This window comes from Andrographis paniculata, unplaced genomic scaffold (assembly GCF_009805555.1).
Source record: "Andrographis paniculata isolate CXL003 unplaced genomic scaffold, ASM980555v1 Contig69END, whole genome shotgun sequence".
NCBI lineage: Eukaryota > Viridiplantae > Streptophyta > Magnoliopsida > Lamiales > Acanthaceae > Andrographis > Andrographis paniculata.
In genome coordinates this window covers 5,909,476-5,932,992 of record NW_026137605.1, presented here as the reverse complement: position 1 = coordinate 5,932,992, position 23,517 = coordinate 5,909,476, and the positions used below count along the sequence as shown (strand labels likewise).

The following is a 23,517-nucleotide window of genomic DNA, read 5'->3' as shown; positions in this document are numbered from 1 at the left end:
GATTAACAGTGAAGGCAATGTCTGGCCTGGTGAAAGTGAGGTATTGGAGACCTCCAAGGGCGCTTCGATGCTCAGTGGCATCTGCCCTTCAAAATAATTTAATTTTTTGATCCAATTAGATACACCCTAATATAAAGACACACACACCTTAATTATGCAGTCCGCTTAAACCATGGCCCTTGCCGCAACCCACACCCGCCAACCTGCGCCCGTGACCCGCTAAGCCTGATCCGCGCCCTCTCTCTCTGTTGTGACCCGAGACCCGTGGCTCTACTTGACCCTGTGCTCACAAACCCTATACTTACCCGGTCGCTTGACCCGACCCGCCGCTGGATCCGCGTTTTTTTATGAGGCGCACCCCTGACCATCCGATCTAGGTCTCTAATCCTGACCGTTGGCTTTCTTTTGTCTTATCTATATATAGATAGAGAGAGAGGGCGCAACCATATACTCTCCCTCACACTCTCTCGCTCTAACTCTCCTACTCTCTAACCTCTCTCTCTCGATCTCTCTGTTTACCTTTTCCGGCGGTTCACGGTGATTCTCGGCGGCACTTTCCTCCTGTAACTTGTGGAGTTCCTGTAGCGCGGTTCTTACTCCCTGTTTTGTTGTTCGTAGTCGCAAATGACTGGTTCAACCTTTAGGCGTTAGTATTTTGTTTGTTTCGCCTTGTACATACTTGAGGGGGTTCATTTTGTGTAAGTCGTGTTAGTTTTGGGCCGGTTATAAGTATGTAGTCGTTAGTTAGATGCTTTTGTACGTCGATTTACTGTTTGAATTGATTAGGGACTGAGCTTAACCAAATCTAGTGCAATATTTTGTTTTTTTTACTCGTTTTCATAAATAAAATACTAGATCCGTTTATATTTTTAATAACAAAAATATATATTTAACACAATCGTAATATTATATATATGTATATATACACACATATATATAAAATACTCCTCCGATCTATTATTTTAATTTTTTCATCCGTTAAATTTAAGGATTTTTTTTTAAATTTAAGGAGAAAATGTCCAAGAAATTTAGCTTTCATTTATTCTAATATAAGGTATATATTTTAATGATTTAAATCATATATATAAATACATTAAAATTTATATTTATTTACATCAATATAATTATAATTAATTAAAGAATAAACCCAAAAAATTCTTAAAAATATTCTTCCTTTTTTTTGTTATTTTTTGTCCCACTAATTTTTATTTTCTTTTTATCTATTTCAGTAAATATATTTACACAATTTTTCTAAAACAAACATTTAATTAATCTACATCTAAAGTTCAAGTGGCAAAAAATCACAATCTTTTTATATATTTTTTCATTAATCTACAAAATATTACTTCTCATGTCCGATTAATACGTATATATTTGCCATTTTTATTTATCTTATAACTTTATAACTAAGTATATATTTTTTCTTTTAGTAAATACAAATATATTTTTTTTTTTTTGCATATTATCATTAAACAATTACTTTTAATATAAAAAGTAACTACATAAGACCACGTGCAATGCAAGAATCTATCTTGCATTTTTCGAATATTTTCTTTGTTATGTTGCGTCACATGAGTTTAAGAACTCATTAAAAAATTATTTAACTTTTTATTCACATTGTAGAATTGAATTTCAAATTTCTCTTGCTACCACTTTAATAAATTTATTATTTTTATTTAATACAAATTCTATGAAATAAAAAATTTGAAATAAATTTTTTTTATTGGATTAATATAATATTATATATATTAATTATTGTATAAAATCAAAATTTTATAAAATATTTAGAATTTCTATTTTTAATTTTATATTTTTCCTTCATCTCAAAATGAATATACTTTTTTAAGTTTTTGAAGTAATTTAAATAATAATACTAATATTTTAGTAATTAATTATTATCATTATTTTATCTACAAGATTAGAAAGTATATTAATACTGAATAAATGAATATTTTTAACTACACCGAATATATATGAAAGTATGGAGAGAAATTAAAAAATAATGACATCAAGCAAATTTACAAAATAAAATGATGATGACCACCTAATTAAAAATACTCATTCCGTTCCATAATTAAGTATTCATTTATTTTTTGCGTGTTGATCTTTGGATATTAATTATTATATCAAAACGTATTATAAATCAAGGAAAGATTACAAAAATATTTCTATTAGTGTCTTATAATCTTCTGATATTTGTATAAAAAATTATACAAATATAAAAATATTTTTAACTTTAAGTATAATAACCTAAAAAGTAAATGGATACCTTGGTTATGGGGAGTATAACAATAAGGATCCACCTCCTAACTAATAACCACAATATGTGGGGATAGGAGATTTAATTCCACAACATAACCTCAAACACAACAGAGGCACGAAGAAACCCCTTAATTACAGACAAAGGCATTGATCAGCCTGGGCAACGATCAAACTGAGATCGCCCATGGAAAATTCAGCAAGCATAATTTCAAGCAATAAACCCTGTAATTGATAGAGAATGCAAGTAATTTAGTGCAGAATCCTTAGAAAAGTTGTTCGCCACCCAAACTACGGCGTTGTGAATAGTATCAAGAGAATGCAGAACTTTAATCCATGCTTGGATTTCCTTCCAGACTTGCATCGAAAAACAACGGTTGAAAAATAAGTGGTGAGTACTTTTTGAATGTTCTTTGCAAATGGCACATGTGGTTACTTTTTTTTATTATTATTATTATATAGAAATCCGCAATCGCTATTTGATGATGAGTACACTTTGGGTAAATTCTTAGTCGAACCTAATATCCTGCAAAGCATATCTGGTTACTTTAAAAGTATGTACAGCGATAAAAAAAAAAAAAAAAAAAACCTGAATAAAATACGTAGAAGTGTTTGAGAGCCACTTATTAAGACCTTTTGCATAAATTGAGCAATCAATCGTACAACAATCAATTTTTTTTTTATTTTTTTATTTTTCCAAATCTCTAGTTTTGCCTCATAGACACCAAGCTTTTACCAACCTTGTGCATTCAAATGGTCTAGATAAATGATTCATTATGTGCCAACTTTTTAACTATCAGAAAATAAAACATCCATTTTCGAGATGGACTCGAGAAATATTTCATTGCATATGCTCTTATTATAATAAGAAAGAAATTTTTTTGGTTTTTGTTTCTAATCGATCCTACCTACCAAACCTGACCCGATTCAAATCTTACCTGACCCAGATTGGAAATGAGATTAAAATTGGATCTCACCATTTTTCGCGTTGAACAAATATGCTCTATTTTCTCCTTGCCTCCGTTCTGTTCACAACTTTGAAACCAGTCCCTATCGATTCCATTTTTATCGGTGCTTATCTCGTTCAACCTCGGTTCCGATCCTTTGCTCAATAAGGTAAGGTTGTTACCTTTTTTTCTTGGGGTTTATGGATTACTCCCTTTAGCTATAAATATGTTTGTGGGTTTGGGATGTGGGAGCCGAGAGAGATATTAGTCGCTTGGTGTGATCCTTTGTGTTCTTCCTTACTTAGTGCTTGCAGGAGTTCTCGCGGATCTCCTCCCTTCTTTGTTCGTTGTGGGATTACTGGTTCCTCGGTGTCAAAACACTCGATTCTCTCATTTGTGGTGTTGCCTCGTTGGAAGGCTTGGAGTTGGGACAGAATGGACTGTGATATGAGCCTACCGAATTATTTCAGATATTTTATTTATATTATAGCACTGTTTTTAGTTTTTTTTAGTTATTATTTTGATTATTGGCACTAACCTATTAATACTCTTAGTGAGATTATTTGGTTGCAGGAATAACCCGAGACATCAATCCTAAAGGAAACAAATTCCTAACATTGGTATCAGAGCTTTGGTTGGAATCGGACACGGGTTCGACGTTTGTTTGAAAATTAGAATATTATTTTACCCTGGATTTGGTAACGGAAGGCTAACCCTTATTTTTATTTGTTAATTGGTTATAGGGTAAGCCATGGTTAAATACTTTGTGGGTAATCTTGATAATTATAATTCTTGTGATTGTGTTGACACTACTATCATGTAACTGGCTGCTCCAAGAGCGAGTTAGTAGCTAACTACTGATATTTAGTAAATTGTGTGACATTATTGTGTGACAATTGTATGGTTTTTGTGTTGATACTTGGGCATTATGACAACTGTGTCTATTGCACCTTTTGACAGAAATTTGATTTTTCAATTTTGCAACAAAATATGAAAAGTATGTTAGTAACACAAAAGGTTGCCAAAGCCATTAATGGTGATTTTAATCATTTGTTGACTGAAGATAGAAACATTGAGTTAGATGAACATGTATATTCGTTGATAATATTGAATTTATGTAACTCTTTGATTAGAAAAATAGAAAAGCATAATTCTGTAAAAGAACTTTGGGAAAAATTAGAAGAAATCTATATAGAAGATCTTTGCCGAATAAATTGTTTATACTTGAAAAGTTCTTCAGATATAAACTTGATTTATCTAAATCAATAGATGAGAATCTTGATGTTTATACTTGAAAAGTTCTTCAGATATAAACTTGATTTATCTAAATCAATAGATGAGAATCTTGATGTTTTTACTAAACTTGTTCAAGATATTAAACAACTAGGAAACAATAATATTGATTAATACACCCCTATTGTGTTTTTGAATGTCATTCTTGAATCTTTTTCTAATTTCAAATATGCTAATAAATATAGTAGAGATAATATAACTCTTGAAAAAGTTATGAGTGGGTTAAAGAGTAAAGAATTAGACTTGCAGGTTAATGGGAAAGAAAAAACAAGCACTTGATGAGGTCTTTTTAGCTATAAGTAAGTCACAAATTCAAAAAAATTTGACAATTAAAATAAGGGCAAGTGGAAATGTAAGAATAAGAACTGCTATAATTGTGGGAATAAAAATCATTTTATAAATCAATGTCTGCATCATAAAGAAAATTTTATAAACCAACAATGTGATGAAACAAATGTGACTATAGAGGATGAGACCGTAGATTACGTGTTTATGGTAAAAGATAATGTTTCTACTATTGATCCAGTGTGAAAAATTGAATGGTTACCTAATATTACCTTTGAGAAATTTGTTTTCGATGTGTAGCTCTTTGTCACATGCGTTTATTGGTATATATGATGTTAATCTAAAGTTTTTTATTATATGTTAACTTTGGAAATTAGATAGGTTGATTTTAAAACTTGGTGTTGTTTACTTTGTTTTGCATATATGTTTACTTTATACTTATATATATGCTTTTGTGTGCAATATCTATGTGGTAAATTGCATGTATAAAGATGATGATGTTAGCATGTTCTTCGCTCTTGTTTATACCCTCAAATGCAATAATGATGGTTGACTAGAAACAATAAGGAGATTGTTGGGTTTTTGTTTCTAACCGACCCTACCCACCAAACCCAATCCAATCCAAATCTTACCGGACTCGGTTTAGAAATGAGATTAAAATTGGAGCTTACCCTTTTTTTCATGTTGAACAAATTTGCTCTATCTTCTCCTTGACTCTGCTTTGTTCGCAACTTTGAAATCAGTCTCTATCGATTCTATTTTTTCTGGTGTTTATCTCGTTCAACCTCGGTTCCGATCCTTTGCTCGATAAGGTAAGTTTGTTACCTCTGTTCTTGGGGTTTATCCATTACTCCATTTAGCTATAAATATATTGGTGGATTTTTTGGTTTGAGATGTGGGAGCTGAGAGAGATTAGTCGCTTGGTACGATCCTTTGTGTTCTTCTTTGTGTTCATTCTTATTTAGTTCTTACAGGAGTTCTGTCGGATCTCCCCCGTTTTTTGTTCTTTTTGGGATTACAGGTTCCTCGGTATCAAAACCCTTGATTGCTCTCCTTTGTGGTGTTGTCTTGTTGGAAGGTTTGGAGTTGATTCCGAGTGGACTGTAATATAGTCTATCAACTTATTCCAAATATTTTATTTATATTATAGCACTGCTTTTTAGTTTATTTTTAGTTATTATTTTGATTATTGACACTCACCTAGTAATACTCTTAGTGATATTATTTGGTTGCATGAATAACCCGAAACATCGATCCTAAAGAAACCAAATTCGTAACAAAATGTTTTGAGTAGAATAATAGAAAATATATTTTTAATTGGAATAGAGAAAATATTAAGTAAAAATTATAAGTATATACAATGAAATAGTTGTTTTGCTCTTTTTTGTAGAAGAGCGCAGAATTTTTAATTTTACATGTGGCTGTGCAAATTTAACTGCATTATGTTCTTCAAAGAAAAAGAACATAGCGTTGTCGATGCTCTATTAGTTTCTATATTTATTTTAATTTATTTATTATAATTAAAATATTATTATTTATTAATTTTACTGAAAGAAAAATTGTATACATTTTGTTGATATATAGAAGATATTAATTTTAAATATATTATATAGTCAAAGAATGTTTTAACTTAATAAATATTTCTTTCGTTCCATTTAGGGTGTGTTTGCTTGTAGGTTTGAATTTTGGATTTGGATTTTTGAGGATTTTGAAGTAAGAATTTTTAAGTTGTGTTTGTTTGGGAGTTTAAATTTTTGTAATGATTATATTGAAAAAAATTATTATTTTATTAGAAGAATTGATATATATATATATTGATGTGATAGTTTGAATTAATGTATATTTAAATATTATAAAAATTATGAGTAATAGTTAAAAGTGAAATTTGAATTAATACGAATATAATTACATTTTAAAATAGAAATAATACATATATAAATACTCTATTTTTTTTAATATAAATTGGGTTATATATCTATATATTTTTAATTTGGAGTCATAAATTTATTTTATTTTATTTTATTTTATTTTATTTTATTTTTAGTGACGAGAAGAAAAACAGTATCCAAACTACAGTTTTCCTCTCGACTTTGACAAATTTTTGAATATTGCTGGCATGCTTCCGACAAACACTGCACACAGGGGTAGTTTTTTCAAAAGGTAAGGTATAGCGGTACCGGGGTGGATAGTATAGATTTTACAAAACTAACTGATACAGTAAATCTATAGTAAAAAAACGTTCAAATCCTCTAACCGAACACAACCTTAGGGTATGTTTCTTTCGATGTAATTTGAAAAATTTTGATTTGAGTTTATATTAAAATAATGTATAATGAAATATTTTATAAATTTTTTTTTTTTTTAAAAAAATACATTCTGAAATTTAAGATTAAAGAAACAAACTTTAACTATTATCAAATAGATATTTTAGAAAATATTTTAATACAAATAATTACTACAATCCATTAATCAAATCATTTAATAGAATCAATTAACAAGATCCCTACTACATTTTAGGCTGCAATGGGCACTAAATCCAACAACTTCGGACATTTATTAGTTACGATGTTTTTAGTTTAAAGAAACATTCGGGGCAGGGCGGGAGAATAAAAATAAATTGATTTTGGAAAGAAAATGACCCCGAGCTGAGTGCAGTATTACAATTGTGCCACTGATTCCACTAGGGCAAACTGCAAGCAAGGAAGGCACAGGCCACGCTCGCTCGCCTTCTCAGATTTTCTTGAAAGCTCTCTCGCCACTCTTCTTTATCCTCCTGCTCCACTCCCGCTTTTGGATCGCGGAAAGATCCACACTTTTTAGAGCTTAATGGCTTTGGCGTTCGATGAATTTGGTCGTCCGTTCATTATATTGAGAGAGCAGGAGCAGAAAACCAGGTTGCGGGGTCTGGATGCTCAAAAGGCCAATATTGCTGCCGGAAAAGCTGTGGCTCGCATCCTCCGAACGTCTTTGGGACCCAAAGGCATGGATAAGATGCTTCAGAGCCCTGACTGCGATATAACCATAAGTGAGCTCTGCATTTCACCTATATATGGATTACGTTAGTACGAGTGTGTTTGCTCGAATCCTTGAAGAGATGCTTGTGTATTTTCAAATCAGCCCAGTTTCGAAAATGTAGTTTGTTTTTAGTTATGCTTGTACTTGTCGAAGAGCTTTAGTGATAGTGTGAACACTCGGGAGCTTAAGGGGGAAGGAGATTTGTTACCTTATGGGGCACTCAGTATCATGTTAAAAAGGAACTTATATCAGCTTCTTGACGATGTATCTAATAATACAATAGTGACAGCATTAAACAGGTGTTTCTTGTTTCTTTTAAAACCTAAGCTAATTGGTTGTTGAATGCTAGAAAACCATTATCAATCTCTTTATTCCTTGCGGAAATTTGCTTTGTAGGAGAGATTTCATTCTATTGATTATTTACAAACTTAGTTTGGAAGTTTCATGTTTTATAGAATTATTTAATTCTGATTGTTTTTCTTCAGCAAATGATGGTGCGACAATCTTGGACCAGATGGATGTCGACAATCAAATAGCTAAGCTCATGGTTGAACTATCGCGAAGTCAAGACTATGAGATTGGTGATGGAACAACTGGAGTTGTTGTCATGGCTGGTGCACTTCTAGAACAAGCTGAGAAACTATTGGAACGTGGGATTCATCCCATCCGGATTGCAGAAGGATATGAAGTTGCATCTAAGATTGCTGTCGAGCATTTGGAGCATATAGCATATAAATTTGAATTTGATGCAACAAACATTGAACCTTTGATTCAGACTTGTATGACTACTCTATCCTCCAAAATGTGGGTAATCATGATCATGTTTAATTCCCCCATTGTAGAGGTTACATCGCCTAAATTATTTTTTCTATACGGCAGTTAAAAGTTTTGAATATCTTGTATTATATTTTGCCCTGTCTCCAGCATGTCTCCCCAATTTTGAATTGGATTAGTACTGTGTATTCCTAGAAGAAATAACTGTTTGTATGGTTAACTTTAGCGAGTATCTTGTACTATTATGTTAGCTTGTTTTCTTATTTCCAGCTTTACTTTTCAGTGTGAATAGATGCAAGCGCGATTTGGCAGAGATTGCAGTTAAAGCAGTGCTTGCTATTGCAGATTTGGAAAGGAAGGATGTTAATTTAGATTTAATTAAAGTAGAGGGAAAGGTAGGGGGAAAGCTGGAGGATACTGAACTAATTTACGGGATCATTGTTGACAAAGATATTAGCCACCCACAGATGCCGAAACAAATTGAGGATGCAAAAATTGCCATTTTAACTTGTCCTTTTGAGCCACCAAAACCAAAGATTAAACATAAGGTTGGTATTGATACTGTTGAAAAGTTTCAGACTTTACGTGAACAGGAGCGAAAGTACTTTGATGATATGGTCCAGAAGTGCAAGGTAATCTTGTATTGGCCTCTGATGTTTAATTTGGAAAAAAAAAATAAAATTGAGGGAATATATCGTAGTATGTTTATTTGTTTTATAAGGGGTGTGTTTGTACAATGGATTGGACAAAATCTTCTTTCTCATTTTGCATGGTGGTGAACATTGTTGAAGACTCCTGGGATAGATTTCAATTATTTAATTCTCTATTTTTCTGGTTAATCATTTTAGAAAGCTTTTTAATTGACTGAATATTTTGGCATAACTGTGTGTGGATTGAAATGTTTGCCCTCAATGAAATTTCTGTTTGTTGACCTATGTGCTTCACAATATTATAAAGTTAAACCTTGTAATTTACAAGTCTCATTGAATTGCAGGATGTTGGGGCTACGTTAGTAATCTGTCAATGGGGCTTCGATGATGAAGCAAACCACTTATTAATGCATAGGAACTTACCTGCCGTGCGGTGGGTTGGTGGAGTTGAGTTAGAGTTAATAGCCATAGCCACAGGTTTTCATTTATTCCTGCAATTCTATCATTCTACTTAAACATAGTTGTAGCCTTTTTTCCTTTGTTTTTTTTAAATCCTTTTGATATCAACTATGGTTTCAGGTGGGAGAATTGTCCCAAGATTTCAGGAGTTGACTCCAGAGAAGCTAGGGAAGGTAACACTCAATTAAACAGCAAATTATTGGTCGTCTCCTGCCACACAAATTTTCATAGATTTGTTTGGTTACTTGTGCATTGCATACTATTTTAATATGGTTATTTCTTAAAATGGTTTCACTATGTTAATTACAATTATGCATTGCAGGCTGGTTTGGTTCGAGAAAAAGCTTTTGGTACCACTAAAGATCGAATGATATATATAGAGAACTGTGTAAACTCAAGGGCAGTCACCATATTTATACGTGGTGGTAGGTCAATATTATATATTCAAGCTTCTCGTTATCCTGTATATTTTTTATTTCTAATGGTTGGGCATGAAGTTTTCATTAAAAATTTTGATACACGTTCTTGTTTTTGGCAATGATTTAGGTAACAAGATGATGATAGAGGAAACCAAGCGCAGCATTCATGATGCTTTGTGTGTTGCTCGGAACCTTATTCGCAACAATTCAATTGTGTATGGTGGTGGTTCAGCTGAAATATCTTGCTCGGTTGCTGTGGAAGCAGCTGCTGACAAGTACCCGGGGGTTGAGCAGGTGAGAAATCTAGTTTTCACCTTGTTGTAAATTGTTTTCTACTTATTGGCCTTATGTTTTTCGCATGTTTCTTTTGGCAGTATGCAGCAAGAGCATTTGCAGATGCTTTGGATGCAGTCCCCATGGCTCTTGCTGAAAATAGTGGCCTCCAACCTATAGAAACTTTATCTGTCGTCAAGGCTCAGCAGATCAAGGTAAAGGTTCAGTTAGAGCTTTCGTATTTCCTCTCCCTCTCCAATTTATTCCCCAACTTTCATCTTCACTGTTATTTAAGAAGTATGATCCATCCTTATTTCCCCTGCAGGACAACAACCCATGTTGTGGCGTCGACTGTAATGATACGGGCACTAACGACATGCAGGGGCAAAATGTGTTTGAGACACTAATTGGGAAACAGCAACAATTTCTGCTTGCAACTCAAGTAGTCAATATGATTTTGAAAATTGATGATGTTATCTCTCCATCTGAATATTGATTTTTGCCTGAGGGATTCTGCTTGCCATTCTTTTTTTGTTTGGCTTTTGATTTGGTTGAAAATCTTCTCTTTTGGTCTTGCAGTCTGTCTTGGTGTCAATTCATATTTTTGGATCGTGTTCGTGTCGGGTTGAGCCATGAGGATAACAAAAAAATTGTCAACCCGAACTCGAAATCTGACCTGAAACCCTAGACCCGAACACGACACGAATTCTTTCAGGTCGGGTTCAGGTTGATTTGAATTAGTTTCAGGTCACCCGAAATCCGAACAAATCCGACACGAAACATACCCGAAATTTAAAAAAATTAAATTGATCTAAAAAATATTATTTTTATTTTTATTTTTATATTATTTTATATTTAAAATAATATAAAATATTATAAATTAAAATAATAATAATAAAAATTTCAGGTCAACACAACCCAAAATCTAACCTGATTTTGATATCTCAGATTATCAGGTCAACCCGAAACACACGATCCGAACACAACACGAATTTTTTTAGTTTCAGGTTCGGATCGACTTGATTTTTTTCAAACCCGAAATATCCAAACCTGAACCTGAAAAATTTCAGGTCCTAACGGGTTCGATTTTTTGGGTCGGATTTACTTTTGACACCCCTATCCAGGAAGGAACATTCATGTTTGGGTTAGGCTAATTTTTGTGAAAGTGAATGTAAACTTGATGCAAGAAGTGAATTTCAAACAAGCTAAACCAGAATATTTACTGCTTGAATCCAACCAGACAAGATAAAAGAGTCAATAAATAAAATTCCTAAGAGGCTAATTCTGTAGCAGCAGCTCCTAAGAAAACCTACTTTCTTCACAAGCACTGTTCATGGTGATATATACACAAATAGCAGTATCTCAGGGACATACATAATCCAGAGTAAGGTGATGATGAGACACTCAATCACTTTTAACCATCTAGCAAAGATCCCAACATTGTTGTTCAATTGAGATCAATGGCTACATATTCTGGCATTGCTCTCTCAGATTGATTCTCGACAAGTTGAACCCCGAGCTGTCCTTTGTCTCCGGCGCCAAATGCATAGAGTTTGTTAGAGTCGGTGAGAGCAAATGTGTGAGCATTCCAGTATATGGAATTTGTTAGGCTTATCTGCACAACGCCTTCCTTCACCTGCTTTAGTGACGTTACGAGCTCTGGCTGTAACACATTTGTTCGCCTATTTCCCTATACACGAAACATATTAAGGGAGGCGTCACAATGGGCATTTTACTTGTATAATATTTTTGTATTCTAATTTGTTACAAACCTGCTCATCATCATCATCGCCACCAGCGGCATCAGCATTGTGTCCGAGACTTGAAGATACTCCACAGCCAAAGGAATAAACATCTCCGCCATCAGAAACCACAAAGGTGGTATAATCACCAGTAGCAACATGAACAGCTTTGACATTGCCTAGTGCTTCAACCACCTTTGGAGTGTATTGACAATCTTCATTTCCATGTCCTAAGCATCCATACCGGCCCCAGCCCCACGTGCACACCCTTCCATCTTTCCCAACCACGGCAGCATGCCAAGCACCAGCTGCCACAACCACTGGCTGAAGATTCAATGTCTGGAACTGTTCAATCAATCTTGGTGTTTTCTCATCATTTCTACCGCCATGCCCGAGCTTTCCACCCAACCCACAGCCCACTGAGTACACTGACCTGATACACCAATCAAATGCTACTTAAGAGATTATATAACTGTATACCTGCCAAATTTAAGCCAACAATTCAAGAAATTTACTTCAATACTCAACCAACTATGAATTAGCATCATTGTGGTAAAGCCTCACCAATGCTTCATCTTCACGTGGGTCAACATACACATTTCACGAAAAAAATTTCATTTATACATGATTCTTCAATATAAAGAACTACAGAAAAAGCTTACATGCCACTCGGTTGACAAGCCAAAGCAAGAAGGTAGCAGTATCCAGCTGCAATTTGAACCACTGGGATATTTTCAAGGGTCCCTGACAATGGACGAGGCTCCAAATCATTCGGCTCAGTTTGATGGCCGAGCTTGCTTTCATCCCCCCATGAAAATGTGTAAACTGTGCCCTCTCTTGACAAAACAGCTGTAAAGAAATTTCCAATTGCAGCTTGAACCACAAATATACCTTTCAAAGATTCCACTAGCTGAGGTGTGGAAATAAATTTATTTCCTATCGACGCATATTCAGCTTCACCATAGGAATCTTTTCCAAAGGCATATACTTGTCCAGCATCACTTGTTAGCATTGTCCGACCAGCCCCAACTGCAGCGTGAATTATACGAATACCCTGTAGAGATCTACATTAGAAAAAGCCTAATAAGTTCACCTCCAAGCCATCATCCTTCATACCTATCATGTTTGTGCAATATCAGGTCTACCAGTGACGAATAAACTATCTACCTAAGCAGGCGAGGCTGTGACTCCTCATTCATAGCACCATGTCCTAGCTGTCCACAGCTTCCAGCACCAAATGAATACACAGCTCCTTTAGAAGTCACAACAACACTGTGACCAGGACCGGCTATTGCTTGCGACTTCTCTCTCCTAGTACACACTTCTCCAGCCAGCAAGAACCTCAAGACTAGTTTCCAAGATCCGCCACATATGTGCTTCAAATTTTGTTGTTGTTCCCTTGTCATTCTCTTAAATATGGCTCTCTTCTGGCACATATCGAGCGCTGCAAGCTCTGCCAGCGAGAGATCATGGTCAGGTGCAAAGTGCGCAGGCTGCTTAAAGAAGGAACAAGTTGCCTGCACAGAAAAACAACCCAATCAACGGCATTATCAATTCTAACATCAATTGCAACATCAGCCGTGAAAATATATTTTATAACCGGCTTGCCTCAAGTTTTGCAAGATCTTGCGGATCTATGTTGCAGGCAGTGAGGAAATGGAGAACAATGGAAGGGTTGGCAGATAATGGGAACTCTCCCGGGCTAGCATTTCCAAAGCAATGACGCTGCTGCCTCTGCCATGTTATGGGACAGGGGACAAGTGAAGTGGTTGTCTGCTCGGAAATGTTGTGACATTGAATGCTCGATGATTCACCAGCAGTGGCATCCATGGGCACCACTTTACTTCAGCAGTGCCCTAACTTGGCAGAATCGAAATTTAATTGACTGTAAAACCACAAGAATATGTTAATGTTGATATAAATTTCTTTATAATAACAACACTGCTGCAGCCTACATACGTAACTTCAACTTGAAAAGAGAACCAGCTAACAAAATGAGGTTCTATACAGCACCTTTAAGTTATGAGTTGCGCAAGTATCTTACATCAAGCCTGCAAGTATACAGGAAAAAATGTCAGTGCTAATTTGGACCTTGAATATGACAGCAGGCAGATGATCAAAGTAGGAAATAGATTCCGGAGATAAAGCATACAGACTAGCCAATTTCCATTAAACAAAGAAAACCTAAAATGGCAGCATCATGTCAAATAGGCATCAAACTAGCAGACACATTAACAAGCTACATCGCCGCAAAGAATATTACTTGCATCGGCAGAATGCGTAAGAAGGACACAAAGGATACTGTTTGATGAAGCGTACCAAAACTCCCATTTTAAGAATATTCCACACCCAAAAGAAAAGCCAGAAAAAAAGAGAGAAAAACAAGTAAGAATTATGCAGCATACCCATAACCCATAAAATCCACCATTGATGATCGACCAGAATTTTACAAAAACCGGGGAATATTTAAGCAGGGTAGAGTCTAATCCGTGGAATCCGATACACAAACAGATCAAATAACAAGAAAATATTTATATATGCATATCAGCAAAATTTACATGCAAAAGGGCCCGAATTTGCTCAAGACCCACGAGGCATCTGCTATGAGAAATCCCCACAATAGATGCAGCAATTCAGATCAAGAAGAAAATAAATTCTTCAATTGGGTTTGAGATTGATTGAAGCGATTATTTGGGGATCGCGTGTGGTTAGACGATGGCGATGATCAAAAGGATTGGGAAATTGGTCAGTTGATTGAATATCTGTTTCGGAAAAGGAGGAGGCGAAGGGGTGGGGTGGGGGAAGGAAAAGCTATTAGAAGAGTTCATTCGTAAATGATGATATAGTCAAATAATACAAGAAACCCATCTGGACTGGAATAATGTAAAATTGAAGGGAAAGGAACAGCTGGAGAATGACCAAGGAAGAAAATGAGCCAACCTATTTTATTTAAGGGGCTGTGAGTTTGTGTGATCCACGCACGCACGCTCCCTACCTTTTACTGCTTCAAGAAAAGCGAAACAAATAATAATAATAAATAATAATAATAATAATAAAAAATAGTAAAAACAAAATATATCCCTATTTCCATGGAACCACACACAATACAATACAATACAATACATACTCATGCAATGGCGGTTTATATGGCAGCTGACTGAGACTGAGTGACTAGCAAGCAAAACCAGAAGGATTGCATTTGCACCGCATTATCGGCAGATTCTACAAATCCTTCCCTTTCTATTGCTTTGGAATTTGGAAGTGCCCAGCACCAACCTATATATCGGAAATTTTACTGTAAATACAAGTATGAGAAAATGTCCAAAATTACTGTTATATTGAAAATTTTTATATAGACATTATACTAATTTTTTCTGTTCACTGTATTGAGTGGTTAATATATTTAAATTAACAATATACACTAACATGCAAAAAAATATCAAAATCAATTAAAATTAAAAAAAAACAATTATAATTAAAAATAACAACATAAATATATTTGTTGGACATGGGTCCAAAAATACCTGAACGAGAAGGAGGCTCAAAGACAAAAGTGGTGTCAGAGCTCATTGGCCACGGAACAGCTCAACAGCAATGGAGCTTCAAGCCTTGGAGCCAAAGACTGCGGCCTCCATAGAGCCGAAGACAACAGTTTCTATTGGATTTTGGTACTTCTACAGGGCCGAAAGCAGCAGCTTCCATGGACCTTAGGGCAGCAACTCCTGGACTATGGCGACTCCATCCCGGAACAATGTTTCCATAAGGTCAGAAAGTGACTGCCTTCACAACATAAAAAGCAACAGTTATTATTAAATTTTAAATTTTAAAATTAAATTTTAACTTTTAGTTTATATTTTTTTTTCTTCATAATTATTCAATTTAATTTTAAAATTAAATTTTAAACTCTAATAATATGTACTTTCTTATCTCTTCTTCCTAATTATATCTTTCCCATCTTTACAAATTTAATCATCGTCTACGTTTTTCTACCTCACACCCTATCGCACTGCGTCCACCAACTCAAACCCAACCTACCCCACCTTCTCTCTTCTCTCTCTTTCACCCTTACTCAGTCATTGCTTTTTAACCTTCGGATAGTCCGTCTTTCATTTTCTTTTCTCAAATACTACCCAGATCGTCGCATTGAATCTCTTGTCCAATCGATGCCAATCAGTGATATTATTTTGAAAATACATTTTAATCATGTGTTTATAGGAGCCTATAATTAATTTTTCGCTCAGGGCCTCAAAAAAGTCCTAGACGGCCCTGGCTCTGGGTTAATAATTTCGTAGTTAACATTAGTGGAAGACCTATGCACTTTCATACTTTATTCAAAAAGCTCCATGGAACAAGCCAACAAGAGAAAAATCGAAGATTCCATTTAACTCGAGGCTGTTGGGGATACGTCCCCGTGGACCAGTTAAGAGTACGATGGAAACAAGTCGAAGTAACCAGATCTGGTCCAGAGGCAATGGAAGAAGTTAAGAGCAAGTGGAACCCGGTCCAGAGGCAATGGAAGCGGTTGTGAGCTAATGGAAGGAGGTTACTAGGTGGTTAGGAGGTTACCAGGGAGCTGATGGAAGGAGGTTACCAGGTGGTTAGGAGGTAATAGAAGGAGGTTACCAGGTGGTTAGGAGGCAGTGGAAAGAGGTTACCAGAAGTTGGAGGTAGTAGTGGGAGGTTACAAGACGGTTGAGAGTGGTGGATGAATAATTGTAACCGCCCTGGGAGATGTGGTTATTCTAGCTTAGGATTAAAATTAGAGAAACAACACATCACACACAAGAAGATCAACTCGTAATTTTTCTCTATTTTCTTTTCAAGTTTCTAGTTTCGTTTTTAGGCATTTTAATTCGAATTACATGGCTTTATGTTTCTAGCATATTTTTATCTGTTTTCCAGTAGATTTATCCGAGTTTTAGTAGATGTTAGTTTAAACTTATCGAAATCGATCATTTAGGCTCGAAGCCTCGCTTAGGCTCGAAGCCATGCAGGATTCACCGAAGGAGCCGCCCAAAATCCGACGACGGACAGACTCTTTGGAGTACTTTCGGAACCCACACCGACAAATTGACGAACATTCTTGGAACCTCCAAATTTTAGGATCCAACAATATTACTCTCTTCCTCGACCAAATCTGTTCTCACTTTTTTTTTTTTTGTCATCCAAATTTATTTCGTTTATTTTTTTTAGTAAAATATACCATTTTTTAATTTTTTTTTACCAAAAAAAGTAAAAATTACTATTTTTACCTATTTTTCTTAAAATTCGTATCCGATCAAATGAACACATAATTGAATAACTTAGAGGGTAATATTTTTATTTAATTATTATATTTTATTCGGTATTCTAAGTATATATAATATAGATATATACATAATATTGATATGTATCCTAATCATGATATACAGGGAATTTGTTTTATATATATTGTGTTAGGATACAAAAACGAAATAATGTAGTATTCAAAATTTCTTGCATTTACATATTTTAAATTTATGATATAGTATCATACAAAAATTTATTTTGCAATATCATACTATCCCAAAATTATAATATACAAAAATACCGTATTTCAATATTGTACGGTATGAATGGTATACAATATGTATATATATTTTTTTTCATCCCTACTTCCACACTTCCAATCCAATATATATATATATATGAAGCGTTCTTTAGATAGAAATTATAAAAGTTTCAAAAAAATATATATATTTTTTTCTACTCATAAAACATAACATCAAATATAATTTAATATAAACTTCAAATAAAATCTTTTTAAATACGTTGGCTTGAGTCTAAAAATACCTGAAGATGAAGGAAGCTAGGTCAGAAGCACAAATAGGAGGTGACTAGAACTTCTCGAAGTCGAAACCTTCTAATCCGCCGGAATCTCCTACTCACCGGACAATAAGGCTCCAAAAATGAGGCTCCAGAGGATTGAATTTCAAAGAAAAACTCCAAAAGATGAGATTTCAGGAGAATAGACTCGAAGACGAAGGTGGAATTGGGGCCCTCAGGCCGCGGAGCCGTCCAGGTATAAGACCTATAATGGGTTGTGATCAGTTTGAAAAGAGCACACCCCAAACATGAGATCCAACAGGAACAAAGAAGAGACAACACATAATAGAGAAAGTGATTTGAAAGAATAATTAACATACTTTCTAAAATTTAAAAAATGGTTGCATTTCAGTTTTTTAGATTATATGCAATGAAAACACACAACACACATCTTATCCAAACAATCAAATTTTATCTTTATATTTTCCTGATAGTTTATTCGTAGATATTTTGTTTTATCTAATTATCTTTTAATATCCTTTGCATTCAGTTAATTTTATATTTTATGTTAATTTATGTTTTCATGTTTACTCTATTTGAATTCTAATAGATTTTAGCTTTATTTCCTAAAATTTAGCTGTTAAGTTGAAGCCATGCTATGGCTCTACCACCGGAGCCGCGTCCCAATCCGACGATGGATAGGCTTTGTGGAATACTGCCAGGATTTACACCGCTTGATCTTTCGGTACTATCATATCCCGAAAAGACTCGGAATCCTTACCAAAAAATTTAAGTTGAAGCCTCGAGAAAATTTATTTTTGATTTTACAGAGCCAAACTCAAGTAAACACCCTTAGAATTTTTGAAAATATTTGACAATAGTAAAAACCAAACTCAAGTAAACACACCCTTAGAATTTTTGAAATTTTTTGACAATAGTAAAAACTTATTTAATGATATTAAAGAATGTGTGCCCTATTTATTAAGTAGATCTCACCCTCCGTGATGTTATCACAATTCAAATGATATTTCTAAATACTTTTTAAAGAGGCCTTTAATTTCATGAAAATGGTTGAGATATATATAAACATAATTTATATTTTGTTTTATATTAGGGGGTGTATATAGTAAATTGGATTATGTTGTACTTTTAAAATCTGAGTGTATTTAATCTAAACTTTTAATTTTTTTTAAAAAAATATAAAAGTATTCATTCAATCAAAATTTTAAAATTTTTTTTAAAAACTGGAGGTATTCAATCCAAACTTTAAAAAAATCTTTTAAAATCTTGAAATATTCATTTAAAACTTTTAAAAGTTTAAAATTGAAAGTATTCACAAATTTATAACTTTAAAATTCTATTAATTTTATTGAATACTAATAGAAAATTATAAAAAAATTGTATAGTTTAAAATCTCTCTTGATAACCAAAAATTTTGATGAATTTTAAAACTTATTATGGTTGTTGTTGTTGTTGCTGTTCTACTGTTATTGTTGTTGATGTATAAATGATAAATAATATGATACTAATATTTATTACACTACAAGAAAAAATCAGTTTTGTAACAAAATTTTTTCGTCTTTAAATCTACTTTTTCCGTTACTAATGACATTAGAGACGGAATTAGGAATGAAATTACGTTAGCTAAATGAACTTTAGGGACGGAATTCCGTTATAAATATATTATTTTTTTGTAGTGTTAATATTATTATAAATTATTAATAAAAAATAATTATTTAAACTTAAAACATACTAGTGAATTATTATCATTTTTTTTTTAAAAAAGATGTATTTTTATATTATAAATATAATACTTTAAAAATACTATTCTCTCCGTTTCGACTGAATTGTCCGCATTATTGTAGATATGAGAATTTAGGTAAAATATAATTAGTAATTAATTAAAAAATTTATTACTAATAGTAGTTATTTTATAATATAAATAATTATTGTAAAATCATATTTTCAAAAACGAAAAATACAAATTATGTGGGATTACAATAGAAAAAATAGACATTATATGAGACAAGGGAGTATCATGATAATAAACTAGATTAGATATTATACTCCCTCCCTTCTAATTCAAAGTATTTTTTTTTTATTATTTTCGTCCGTCCACTCAAAATTATTCTTTTTCTATTTTTAGTTAATATAATTACACACTAATACCAAAATACCTTTAATTTTTGTCTAAATTACAAATATACTATTACAGTACAATTAATTTATATATAAAGTCAGAAGGCAAGAATATCAAAACTCGTATACATTTTCACTAACCAATAAAGTATTATTATCTTTTAATCTACTATAAAACTATAAAAAAACTATTTTGAAGTGAGACGAAGGGAGTATATATTTCTTCGTTCAACCGTTAGTTTGTATTTATTTATTTTCTTTTTAGTTTTTTTTTTCAAAAATTGTAAATTCTGTTTTTGATTTTATTTATATATTTAAAATTATACGACTATAAATAAGAATAATAATCACTAATAAAAAATATAAACTTAAATTAATATATTGAATGATAATATAATAAAAATTATAAAATTACAAATATTAATATAGCAAATAGTAGTATTATATATGTTATAATATTTCTAAATCGTTAATAATTATATACTTTCTCCGTCCAAAAACAATAGTTCTATTTTTTCATTTTCGTTTGTCTTAAAATAATAGTTTTATTTCTATAAATAAATATATCACTATAAAATTATTTTACCTTTTCATTATTATTACACAAGTCAGCGGCTACAATGGCATTACTACCGGCAACACACCGTATACATTCATGTAATAAAAATACAACACATGAATTAACAACACATGCTATAGTCTTATACAACACAAGCAATAGTTGATTTCAGCACACCACGCAATAGTTGATTTCAGCATACCACGTACTTGTTAAATATAAAGTATATATAATTAGGTTTTTTTCAAAATAAAAGGGAAGTGGGCCCATCAGTGGGCTAAGGAATTAGGTAAGGGCGTCGATTGCAGTTTGGGTTGGATCGTGTTCGGTTGCCAGACAGGAAAACACACCCATTGTGAGAGAATAAGGCGTCGGTTGCAGTTTAGATTGGATCGAGTTCGTTTGGTAAGTAGGGAAGTACATTTGTTGTGAAAAGTTGGGCGGTTGGAATGTGCGACTGACAGGAACTGCCACTAGTTGGTTAAGGGCACGTGTCATCAGAAGATTGGTTTTTGGGGTAAACTGATAGCAGTTTAATAACCGATTTGGTGACGGTTCAGGGCGGTTCCAATGGTTCAGGTCGGTGCTGATGGTGTAAGGCAGTTCAGGGAATCAGGGAAAAGAGATCTTCAATCAGTCAAAAAATCAAGAATTATACGTTGGGAGTCACCATTTATTTATTTATTACTTTAACGCATTGAAAAGCTTATATATATATATATATATTTATTGTCCAAATTCGATAGTATTCTTTCGAATTTTATTTTGTATTGTTGGAAGATATCTTCAACAATACTGTTATACAACACACTTGTAATTATGAACCAACAATACAAATATAACACATGAACTAACAACACATGCTATAGTCTTATACAACACAAACAATAATCGATTTCAGTACACCACATATTGTTTTATAGCACACTTATGATTATGAACCAATGACACCTGTTTTTATTATACACAACATATGTTGTAGGACCGTATGCTGTTTGTATATATTATGGATGCTGATTTGCAATATCATTATTTTTTACACATATACAATAAATTAAACAATGATATTTTAGTCTTTTACTATCTATTTTAGAATTACTTTTAATATAATACTATTATTTCTTAAATCTTATACCAAACCTAAATGAGACTATTGTTTTGGAACGGAAGAAGTATTATTTATTAATTTTAATTTAATTTTATAGATATATATATATATTAGATAGAGTTGGCAAAAAGAGACATAGGTCGAAAATTCGATCCGAGCCCGGCATAAAAAATCGTGCTTGGACCTAGAAAATAGACATAAAAGAATTCGGGCCATGCTTGGCCCGGCACGAGACTAAACCGCGCTGTGCCCGGATCCATCAAAGTTTGGCCGTGCTTGGCCCGACCTGATATGTACATTAATATATATATATTTAAATAATTTAATAAATATATTAGCAAATAAATTTCCATAAAAACATAATTATGTAGTTCAATAATTTGGTTTTTGTTGACCAAATAATTGGGATTGAGTTCGATTCCTACACTAACCATATAAAGTTTTATTAGATTGTTTTAGAATTTAAAAAAAAAAACTTTCAAATTGGGCCGTGCTCGGGCCTAAATTTTCAGACTCGGTTCAAAATTGGGCCGTGTCTACCCGGTCCCGATATGCTGTCGGATTCTGCCCGATTTGCCACTTCTAATTTTAGGACGGCTAATGTGATTTTTTGTCTGTTTATTTTTTTTCTCAAAAATTGTTTAATAGCCCCACCACTTAACCACCACTTAATATAATTAATATATGCTATATCTAGTGGCTGGGGACTGAGGGTGTAGTTCAAGTGGCAAAGTCCTCGACTTCTTGACTTTTAGTCTACTGGACCCCTTTATCATTTTAGTAGAGCATGTTGCAAATTAATTTCACAAGTAAAAAATTTTGCATTTTTAGTTTTCTGGCGCTGGAGATGCCTACGAGGCATCCGCGTGGCTCGTCAGAGGACACCTGTCCGTCAGGTCAACGACACTTGGCGAACATGTCGATTTTTTTTTTTAAAAAATTAATTAATTAATTTTTTTTTGTAAAAATTATAAATTTGAAAATAAATTTTTTTTATAAAATATTAAAAAATAAATAAAAATCCATATGTTCGCCATGTGTTTGTTTAGTATTTTTAGTTTGATTTTTTTTTTATTTTTCTTTTTAAGATATGAAAATATATAAATAATACAAGTAATTATGTATAACTTTGAAATTATTGATTTTTGTCTATATGAATGTGTTTATATATTGTTACATATATATATATATATAACATTAATTAACAATCGTGTAGGTTTTTGTAATTTGACTGAAAAAATTTCTATATTTAAATAATTTAAAATAATAAAATAGTTATCTTTTATGTGAGTAAAAAAATATATTTTAATAAGAATGTGTAATTTTTACTAGATAAGAAAATAGAAATATTTTTAAGAGTCAAATAAAAAAAATAAAATTTGGATAATAAAATAAGTATAATCTAATATTCGTGTATAACATGGGTCATGACTAGTATAATAATATATAATAATTTTAATTATAAATATATTATATTTATAACGCTTGGGTTTGATACAAGTTTATATAATTATTTATATAAATTAATAAAATAAATTATTTTATAAAATTCATATAAATTTGTTAATAATTCAATCAAATCTATAAAAATTCATTAAAATTAATTAATAAAATCTATCAAATTCTGTGTGGACTTAGAGGGCGTTTGGCAAATAGCTTTTTGAAAAGCTTTTAGCTGATTGAACAGCTTTTAACTATTTGACCGGTCAAAAACTAATTTAGTTGTTTGGTAAATTAGCTTTTTGGAATAGCTTTTTGGACCAAAAAAACTAATTTCTGAAGAGCTAACTTACCTACCGTTTTGAAATAAC

At 32.8% G+C, this 23,517-nt stretch overlaps 2 protein-coding genes across 6 annotated transcripts; one reads left to right on the top strand and one right to left on the bottom strand.

Annotated features, from left to right (window-relative positions):
* Positions 1 to 7,427: 7,427 nt before the first annotated feature.
* Positions 7,428 to 10,954, top strand: LOC127263767 (T-complex protein 1 subunit epsilon-like). Of its 2 annotated transcripts, none has more exons than XM_051292972.1 (9): positions 7,428 to 7,809; positions 8,285 to 8,603; positions 8,857 to 9,121; positions 9,568 to 9,700; positions 9,803 to 9,855; positions 10,005 to 10,107; positions 10,229 to 10,395; positions 10,476 to 10,589; positions 10,700 to 10,954. In XM_051292972.1, the coding sequence occupies exons 1-9, from the start codon at positions 7,611 to 7,613 to the stop codon at positions 10,868 to 10,870; spliced, it is 1,524 nt and encodes a 507-aa protein (XP_051148929.1). In that variant the 5' UTR covers positions 7,428 to 7,610; the 3' UTR covers positions 10,871 to 10,954. The 2 variants fall into 2 exon arrangements, with proteins under 2 accessions (XP_051148929.1, XP_051148928.1); XM_051292971.1 differs by having other exon boundaries at positions 8,857 to 9,205.
* Positions 10,955 to 11,568: 614 nt separating this feature from the next.
* LOC127263722 (ultraviolet-B receptor UVR8) lies at positions 11,569 to 15,025 on the bottom strand. 4 transcript variants are annotated; one of them, XM_051292908.1, is made up of 7 exons: positions 14,675 to 15,025; positions 14,081 to 14,167; positions 13,725 to 14,001; positions 13,284 to 13,633; positions 12,779 to 13,180; positions 12,147 to 12,549; positions 11,569 to 12,064 (listed from the first exon to the last, which is right to left on the bottom strand). In XM_051292908.1, the coding sequence occupies exons 3-7, from the start codon at positions 13,944 to 13,946 to the stop codon at positions 11,822 to 11,824; spliced, it is 1,620 nt and encodes a 539-aa protein (XP_051148865.1). In that variant the 5' UTR covers positions 13,947 to 14,001; positions 14,081 to 14,167; positions 14,675 to 15,025; the 3' UTR covers positions 11,569 to 11,821. The 4 variants fall into 4 exon arrangements, with proteins under 4 accessions (XP_051148865.1, XP_051148863.1, XP_051148866.1 ...); XM_051292906.1 differs by having other exon boundaries at positions 14,130 to 14,167; XM_051292909.1 differs by lacking the exon at positions 14,675 to 15,025 and adding an exon at positions 14,522 to 14,653.
* Positions 15,026 to 23,517: the final 8,492 nt, after the last annotated feature.